The sequence below is a fragment of the Epinephelus moara genome, chromosome 22 (assembly GCF_006386435.1).
Source record: "Epinephelus moara isolate mb chromosome 22, YSFRI_EMoa_1.0, whole genome shotgun sequence".
Classification (NCBI taxonomy): domain Eukaryota; kingdom Metazoa; phylum Chordata; class Actinopteri; order Perciformes; family Serranidae; genus Epinephelus; species Epinephelus moara.
The window spans coordinates 18,255,045-18,264,800 of record NC_065527.1 but is presented as its reverse complement, the minus strand read 5'-3'; the positions used below and the strand labels follow the sequence as shown (position 1 = coordinate 18,264,800).

Below are 9,756 nucleotides of genomic sequence, written 5' to 3'. Positions count from 1 at the left end.
TGTAGTCATTGTATGTCGCTTTGGGGTCATTTTGTGTGTCTTTGTGGTTGTTTTGTGTGTCTTGTGTCTATCCGTAGTCATGTTGTGTCTCTTTGTGGTCATTTTGTGTCTCTGTAGTCATTTCTGTTGTCATTTTATGTGTCCTTGTGGTTGTTTTGTGTCTCTCTGTAGTCATGTTGTGTATCTTTGTTGTCATTTTGTGTCTCTCTGTAGTCATGTTGTGTCTCTGTAGTCCTTTCGTGTCTTTTTTTAGTCGTTGTGTCTGCTTAGTGATTTTGTGTCTATTCAATTTCATTCTGTCTCTGTAGTAATTTTATGTCTCTTTTGTGTCTGAAGTTAATTAGTGTCTCTGGGGGCATTTTGTGGGGTTACTTTGTCTGTTTGTAGTAATGTCTGTAGTTATGTGTCTCTATGGGGTCATTTTGCATCTTTTTGCTGTCCTTTTGTTTCAGTTTGAGTGATTTTGTCTTTTTTATGTAACATTTTTATCTCTTTGTAGTCATTTTGTTTCTCTTTGTTGTTGTTTTTCTCCTTTTTTTGCTAAATTATGTCTCTTTGCAGTTCCTTTATATCTCTTTGTAGTCTTCTTGAGTCTCTCCCTGATTGGTACCTGTTAATTTGAGCGACACTTTCCATGTGACAGCCAGGGGAGGATTTAAAGACATTTTTACGAGAAAACCATGAATGTAATAATAATAATAATCCATAGATAAACCTCATTTAGCTACAGATGCTAATGGAACGAAGCCTGGCTAGCAGAGGGGACAGGATTTCAGTTATCTGTGGCTGGGTGAAGGGTTTTTTTCCTGTTCAGTGGGGCTGCATCTAAAACTGTGCCAAATTACATTTAAGCCTGACGTGTCAAAGGTTGGAGCTTGCATAATGTTCTCTCTATCTCTGGAATGATCTCTTTTATCAGGAAAATGGCACATTATGCAAGGACACACCATGACCCTGCGCTGATGGCAGCATGTGTTATAGCAGTTAAAGCATTTCAACTGATGTCTTTAATATGGAGAATGTTAGCATAGCCGATGGAGCTAATGCTACAACTATTTCACCTTGACAAGAGGGGGCAATCCTTTTTTCAGTTTGACAGGAGACAGTAACGGATATCTGGTCGGATCTGATGCTTGGATGATGGGGGAGGAGGATGCTTGTCCAAATTAAGTGAGCAGCCTAAGTGAATAAATGACGATGTACACCAGACCACCACATTTAAATCAAACACTTTAATTATATACATCCAAGACAGTACAACACAGATATATCTAACATGAGGACCATTATTTTTTTGCTGCGATGTTTGTCTGTGCATCCTTGGCTTTGCACATTGACTGAAATGCATTCAGCATCTCACTGCTGGTCAGCCACGCTCCCTTCAACACCAGCTTCTCTCCATCCACTGAGGTAAAGAAAGACAAGGACACATGAGGTGACTCATGATGACACAATGACTGATCTCTCTGTACAAGAAGCAAGAAGGTGAAAAGTTAACTCTGAGCAGGAGTCAAGCGACATACAATGGGCAACATCCGTAAAATGTTCAGCTGACCTGTGGCAGACATTTCTACTAAGCACTTGACTCATTGTGTTTGAGTAATATCACGCAGTAACGACATCAGCGTGGAATTCACAGACCAGACTGCGCTGTCCTGGATTGTACACTAGGCATTGTGCTGCATGTACAGAGTCACCTCTTCCTGTGTTTAATCAGCAGGAAGTAACACCCACCACTGCACCACTAGGATCAAGGTCATTTATCTATAGATCACCTCTCAACTTATACAACATCCCAAGGGACTCTTTAAAAAGGACCTGGACCGACTGTGATTAGAAATAAAAACAGGTCAAATGTCTTCAAGCACTGACTCAAGTGAACTTCTTAGGTGGATAACCCCTAAGGGCCATCTAACACAAAGCCAACAACGGCCGTTGGTCGATGTTAGGCACTCTGTGAGCGTCTGTCACCCTAACTTTTGTGGTGTGTCGTGCACCGTTGGCACTAGTTGGCACTAGTGGGCACTAGTTGGCTTTTTTCCCAGCTGATTCGGCACGTGAATTGGCACCGGAGACAGCAGAGCCCGCTGGTGAATGAAATCACTCTGATTGGCAGTTAAGCTCAGTGCATGAGAAGAGAAACGGGAGGTGAGAAAAGTAAGGAGACGACTGTAGTCAAGAGTATAATATTAGGTGAGACTATTTATGGTGCGCTCTTTAGCAGAAATGATTCATAGTCTGTGTCACTGTTCACAAGTACATAGTAAACATCATTTGTTCTTTTATGTGCTAACTGGCTAACAGGCAGCTTCAGAGCATCTTCGGGTTTCCCTTTTTGAATGACAGATACAGACTACTGCCGCCTGCTGGTGTGGAGAGCTATTTCCTTTCACACAGGCACAGAACGTACATACTAGTTGGCTGTAGTCTTTGTGGTGTGTTCAAGTGCAACTTTTTGGCTGGGACAGAGGGTTAGTGAGGCGACACAGTCTGCTTTCGTCGCCACTTGTTTGTTGATGTCAGTTTGGTGTTTCTGGACCATAAAGAGTGTGTAGTGAAGTCTCTTCTTGTTACTTTAAGATTGACACATTTAGAGACAAATAGAAAAAAGAAAGGTGCATTTCTTCAGTAAGAAATCTGAGGACATGAATATGTTAAAATATAATTTAAATGTTCTCCAGGCGCATTATGATGTCTTTATCTGCTTGAGGTTTTACAGATGCCAAATTCAAAATCCTCTCTTTAATAACTACTACTCCCTGTATATGTAATTTCTTTATGGTGTAAGAACAAAATGGGGATACATGAGTACCAAACTGTGTGACTTTAGGGCAGGTTATTTCTCCACGTCTCCAGTGGATTAAAACAATACAACGAATCTAAACTGCAGATGCAAACATCCAGCCACAATCACTCTGCCCAGTGAAGTCTCACAGTTCAGTATCATCACCCACAGATTTGTATGTAGGCAGGTAATACTCACCATAAGTAATATCCACTATGGGTTCAGACTTGTCATGTTTCACCACCGATACCACCTCACAGTTCATGTTGGTAGATCTGACCCTCTCTGAGCCCACCCGAAGCAGAAACTCCCTGTGGGACGAGAGGACCATATTGATTACATTACAGCAGAGACCGCACTCAGTAAAATGTTGAGGTGCTTGTATTTATTTCATTTCATTTTGATATTTCACACATCAGCTTCTTCCTGTACACCCTTACATATGGTGGATAACGAGAAGTTTAACAGCTCTGCACACCAACACAGGTCTCTTATTCTGCTTGATTACACCTCATCTGCGGACTGTGTGGGGCTGTGTAGACAGTGCTTTACTAACATCCTCTGCATTTTCTTGCACCCTATGATGGGAGAAGCTACACCTTTATTATTGTTATTGCTGAAGACTTTTATGTTTGCTGCTGCCTATTACTAAATCAAACTTGAGGCTTCTGATTATTATCTCACACTGCACTGTAACTTATTATTTCTAACTAAACTCTTTTTAATTAATTGTACTATTTGATTTCCAATGTAACTCTTTCTGATTGCATTTAATGTCTTTTAATGTTGCCTTTATTGCTTTTACTTGATGTATGTTTTATGTAACACACTTTGAATTGCCTTGTTGCTGAAATGTGCTGTACAAATAAACTTGCCTTGCCTTGTAAAAGTTTATGCAAACACAGCTGAAATGATTTCAGTCGATTAATCAGTTAGTTGACTGATAACAGAGTGTCAATCATTTGATTCATTTTTCAGGTAAAGCATTTTACGATACCTGCTTCTCAAATATTAAGATTTGCTGCTTTTCATTTTCTTTTTTCCATTTTGAGCGCTTTTATTTGTTGTTGTTTTTTATATTTTTTTCTGCATTGTGTACTTTACTTTAAGTACATTTTCCTGATTATATTTACTTTTACTGAAGTATCATTTTAAATGCAGGACTGTTGCTTGTAACAGAGTATTTATTATGTGGTATTAGTACTTTTACTTAAGTAAAGACTCGGAATACTTCCTTCACTACTGCTAATGAGCCAGGATAAGGTAAAACACACGTGTAGGTCCCACTGGTGGAATTTAACTAACACACTGACTCAGGTATTGTACTTAAGTACGATATTGAGGTACTTATGATTGACTTCATTACATCTAGGAGGGAAATATTGTACTTTTTACTCCATTGCATTTATTTCAGAGCTAGTAAATGTAATTAAACTAATCAGCTATGATGTATTATATTAAACTCTCCAGCAGCATATAAAGCAATTAAAATTATTATTATGACCTTGATTTTTACAAGCTCCAACATTAAAGTGATGCTCATATTAATGCATCAATAATTACAGTTCAGGAATACAATATCTTTTATTCTGATAGGAGCCATTTTGCATGATGACTACTTTTACTTTTGGTGCTTTTGGTATATATTGAAGCTGCTACGTCGGTACTTTTACTTAACTTAGATTAAAAGAGTATTTCACTGTGGTATTTCTACTTTAAAGTGAAAGGTCTGAGTACTTCTTTCACCACTGGTGGGTCTGCAGAGGCGCTATTTAAAGCTTTTTACATTTTATTTTCGACCAAATATTTAAATATTTAAATGGCAGACGAATAATTTCGTATACTGTGTAAATCCGTTTGGTAGATAAGTATTGAAGGGATTTAGCTGAACTCAAATAAAGGCATCCTCCTTCATTAGGGAAGTAATGCAGGGAAGAGCATGTATTAGGTATAACAGGAGTAACGTTACTGTAGGAAAGCTCGGTACGGGAAATACCTGTCGTAGGTATTCTTAACAACCACACACCCTTCTATTAATCCTCCTAATTAGACAATAACACGTTATAAGTTAAATAAAACGCAGCCTACAGACTGAAGCTGCTGATATAATGTCCTGAGGGTGACTTCTGTTTGGAAACAGCGTCCTTAACCACCAGTTCATTATCAAATTACGGCTTTTACCCGCAGTACAGTGACACACAAACGACTCTCCGACACAACAAGACATAAAACACACACTTCTTACCGTGTGGACCGGACGTTAGTCTCAAACGGACAAAACTGAATCGCTATTTTCTTCACAGCCTTCAGCACCACAGGCGCTTTGTTGGAAGCCGCCATGTTTTCTGCTGTGACCTCTGACCTCAGCAGAGATTGCAGCGCGTCTCGTGTGGGCCGCTAGAGGGCGGCAGAGGATCAATAACAGCAGTGTGACGTAGTGGACTGGGATGTTGATATAAATAATGAATAAATATGTCATTAATAGGCACATGTAGACATAAATTGAACTATTATTCAATTGTTATTGTACATATATGATTATTGTTGTCACATACACATATATACTTATACATACTATTACTATTACAATATTATTACTAAAATTAATGTTATTGTAGCTATTGTCATCACTGTTTGTTGTGCATATCTCTCTGTCTTTCTTTTTCTCTCTGTCTTTCCCTGTCTTAATATATAATTTGGTCATATGTTTCACTGTACGTCTATTATTTGATCTGTACACACCTTTTTTTAACCTGTTAAAGGGTTTTTGGGGGAGTTTTTCCTTATCAGCTGTGAGGGTTCAAGGACAGAGGGGTGTTATATGCTGTCAAGCCCTCTGAGGCAAATTATGATTTGTGATATTGGGCTCTTTGAATTAAATTGGATCATATCTGAGTCATGCAGGCCTAACAAATACAAAAATCCATGGTGGTAATGATTATGGTGATGATAATGATATTTTAGGTTTTTTTTTAATGCCTGTTCATTAGTTTAACAGTTCTATTCATATTTTGTGAACTATATATGAATCCCCACCTTGATACTTCATGGATTTGAAATAAAAATATTCTTCTTCTTACTTCAAAGTCTGGGACAACATTGATTTGCATCTTGCATTTGCTCTTTGAGAGTTGCTGCATAAACATGTGTGAGGTGAAGCATGAAATTTATAGGCTGTACTGCTGCACGCCGTATGTGTAAATGCATCTCCAACATGGGGTCTAGAGAAGGTGTCTGTGCTGAGACCTGCTGTTTTGGTTGTGGAGTATCAAACTAATGGGAGCTCTGCAGGCGTCGATGTCGTACAACCACATTCCCACTCTCTGCTATAATGTCAGCTGTCTATCTAAGCACACGGTAACAGTCTTATAACACCACTTGTAGAAAGATTAACAGCCTTTGTACAAGTTAGTAGTATGTAAACAGCTCCATCTGGTTTACAATGACCTGACAAAGTTCATTAAAGCAAAGTCGGGAGGAGAGCCACTGTGGCACCTTCCTGTAATTGTCTGACAAACGATGTCACGGAGCAGAATTACGTTAGCAGAAGATGAGTGGGGGGGTCTGTCACTGCACTAAGTCAATAAAGGAGGTGCTGCTCTCCAAATAGACAATCAAACAGACACATCTCATAATCAAATAGACAGGGAGGATGGGAAACGGTCTCCAGCTACTGCTGCATCCTGCACTCAGCAGATGAGAAAGGTCACGCCCTGTCAGGGTATAGAAACATGTCAGAAATGGAACTGCATTTAAATTTTGACTGTGTGAGCACTTAAGTCGAATTTAATCATGGCATAAATTGCTGCTGTGAAATAAGTCAGTGTGTGTGATGGGGGAGTTTGCTGCATGACATCAAAACAACGATTTTGCGAGGGAAGGTTTTCAAATTTGATTTTCACAGTCTAGATTACAGCTGTTAGTGTGTGTGTGTGTGTGTGTGTGTGTTCACCCCCTGGCCACATTCTGTCAGCATGAATAATAATAAATGTAAGTTCATCATATTTTCCTCAACAGTCTGATAATTAAGTTTCAGTGGTCAGACATTTTTGACTCTCCAGACAACAGCAAAACACACCACATACCAATCACCTGACTCTCCAGACAACAGCAAAACACACCACATACCAATCACCTAATCGTCGCATTATGAAAATAAACCTTTGCACTGTGCTCACAATTCTGTTCAGTATAGCTGCGTATTTATAGCCACACTGTTTCAGGGTGTGTGTAGAACAAATGTGTTATTCTCAGATCAGCCCGCCCAAGCTGGTACATTTTATCCTAACTTCAACACACGCCTCAAGTCTCTTTCCTGAGCGGCCGACAGTCCGACGCAGCCTGTGACAGTTGGACAGTGGAGGCACGGGCCTCTAAATTTAGACATACGGCTACTGAGAGGCAGAAGCATTTCCTATACACTCTCCACACCCACACACACACACACACACACACACACACACACACACACAGATACTTTAAGATTAAGTAGTTGTACTGTAAGTCCAGGAGTGAGTAAGTAGGAGGGAGCGCTCAGAAACAATGAATGCTCAGGGGGATGTTTGACCTCAAAGAAAATGAAGGTATTGTCTTGGTGCAGGATTTCATTAATCTAGTTCTCTGCCTGAGCACGACAGCAACTCATGAAATATCCTTTTCACTGGTGTTTAAGACATTCTGCTTGTGTCCTTTCTGAAACTATTAATGCTGCTACGCCCTCATTATTGCTTCTACTTGGTGTAAGGACGTCATTGTTACAGTGTTGTATAACTTGTTTCAGTGTCACACCACAGTTAGTTACAGGCCTCATATACCATTTGCTATTCACACATTGGGTTACATCCAGTTTAAGTGTGAATATGAGTACAGAAGCTGTGATATGATCGTCAAATATGGAGCCACTCCTCAGAGAATGAATTGGGAGAGATCATAACAATGTATGTGAGAACACCCAGGGGGTTTCTGAGGAAATACCACTGCATTTACTGCTGGAGAAAAGGTATTTCCCCCTTGAGACTAATAGTGCGCAAGAAAGTAGCACTTATACTGTGGTCATTACACCAGTTGCTGTTCAGGTTCTGTCTCCCTGTGGAGCTCCCAGAAGTCCTTAGGGGCGTCCCCGGGAATGTGGAGACCATGCATTCACAGTATCACTGGCTAGAAAAACAACAGCAGTCGATATGCTTCTGTTTGCATGTGAGATATAACAAAACATGTTGTTCAGAAATCATAGAATCATTATGGGTGAAAACAAAAATCTCCCTTGAGGCAGTCTGTTCTGTTTAAAGCTGCTGGTGTGAACAATCGCTATTTATAGAAAACTGTAGAACAATGTTATCAGTCACATTCATTGTTAACTTTGTTAGAGAGTCTCTAACTAACTGTACAAAACTGTTTAAAAAGAGCAATTACACTTAATTGGGAGTGTGAAGGCAACCAGATGGTGTTGGGGGAGGGACACAAAGTGAAAATGGAAAGAAATAATTTAAGAGGCACTGGATTATTTACATGATATTATCATATGTGTAGTATTACCATGATGTCAGTATTTTATTTTTAAATATGACGTTTATTGTCAACACTGGTAGAACTACAGTTGGGCCTATATCTTGACATGCCTCTGGTACAGCACAAGAAAGACTAACGTTTGTTAGAACACAGGTAACAGGCAAGTCCACTTTATTTACATGCTATAGCCCGAAATCACAAGCTACAACATACTACACCAATTTTATTTTTTTGTGCCTTGGTATTTGACTTACACATTTTCTATTTTTTACGTCTCTATTATTGTTGGCTGCTTTGGTGAGCCCTTTGTTCTTATTCTTTTTCTAAAGGTGACTTGAGGGGAGCCTGTGGCTTCTTGGCCTCCTCCTGTCTTGTCTGTTTGTTGTCTTCTATCTGGTTTTATGTTGTTGTACAAAAACATATGCAACTAAGCTGACCAGCTCACCTACGCACTATTTTATTTAAAGGAACTGTATACAAAATTCAGAGCATAGCCTATCTATAATTTTAAAATCTGAGTTGGGATTGTCTGCTCATGGTTCTCAACATGAAGGTGGCTGAGCTTATAGCTAGCAGCTAATGGTGCTAACACCGCAAACAGAGCTAACACCACAAACTGCAATTATTTTATATATATTTTCTCATTCATTTCAACTTGCACTACTTTATTTCCCAATATCCTTATATTTATTTTCCCTCTTTGTTTCTACTTGTTTGATTTTATTATTATTATTGTAACAATGCTCTTGTAATTATTGTTCATTTGACAGTAAGGTCCTGTTTATACGACAATGACTTCAACCGAAAACAGCAAACTTTAGTTGCATTTTGGCTGATCGTTTACATGACAGCAGTGTTTTGGGTGCCTGAAAACGCAACGAGCAAGTGCAATTGTTTAGAAACAGCACCAAGACTTTTTGCACATGCGCATCACGGTTCCAGTCACTAGGCATGCGCGAGAAAGTCGACCATCACGACAACAATGGCGGACTCCTGAGCTCTGTTCGTGCTGCTCACCCTGTTGAATTTATCAACACTTCTCCAGCAAAGTGTAGGTTGCCATTTTATATGTTTATACATCACCACTCTGTAGAAGGAAGCACATGTGTGCACACTGCCAACTACTGGCCTGGCACATGTACTACAGCATTCTTGGTCATTTTTGCGGATCCGTGTGCACGGCACCACGATTGTTATAAAAACGTTTTCATCGGAGTGCATAATTTTTTTCAAAACAAAAATGAGAAACAATTCCGTTTTCAGTGGATCGTTTCCGTGAAAACATGGCCTAAATAACCTTGAACCTTGAACCTAACAATGGCAGCAGCGATGACAGAGCTAACAGTGTTAACGTAGGGGCAGCAGAACAGTCCACCATAATAACCAACAGAGAAGCTTTAATTACAACACACACAGCGACAGTATAACTTCATTGCTCAGGAAGCCAGTACTCCACTATATCT

The 9,756-nt window shown here is 39.5% G+C and overlaps 1 protein-coding gene across 1 annotated transcript; it reads right to left on the bottom strand.

Annotated features, from left to right (window-relative positions):
- Positions 1-1,213: 1,213 nt before the first annotated feature.
- mrpl53 (mitochondrial ribosomal protein L53) lies at positions 1,214-5,176 on the bottom strand. The gene is made up of 3 exons (XM_050034277.1): positions 5,031-5,176; positions 2,984-3,096; positions 1,214-1,405 (listed from the first exon to the last, which is right to left on the bottom strand). Exons 1-3 carry the CDS (start codon positions 5,123-5,125, stop codon positions 1,287-1,289), a joined length of 327 nt encoding a protein of 108 aa, XP_049890234.1. The 5' UTR covers positions 5,126-5,176; the 3' UTR covers positions 1,214-1,286.
- Between the last annotated feature and the right edge of the window lie 4,580 nt (positions 5,177-9,756).

Coding starts and splice junctions, on each gene's coding strand:
- mrpl53 (XM_050034277.1), bottom strand. CDS start 5,125: ATGGCGGCTTCCAACAAAGCGCCTGTGGTGCTGAAGGCTGTGAAGAAA. Junction 3,097..5,030: donor ACTAACGTCCGGTCCACACG/GTAAGAAGTGTG, acceptor CTCGTCCCACAG/GGAGTTTCTGCTTCGGGTGG. Junction 1,406..2,983: donor CATAGTGGATATTACTTATG/GTGAGTATTACC, acceptor TCTTTACCTCAG/TGGATGGAGAGAAGCTGGTG.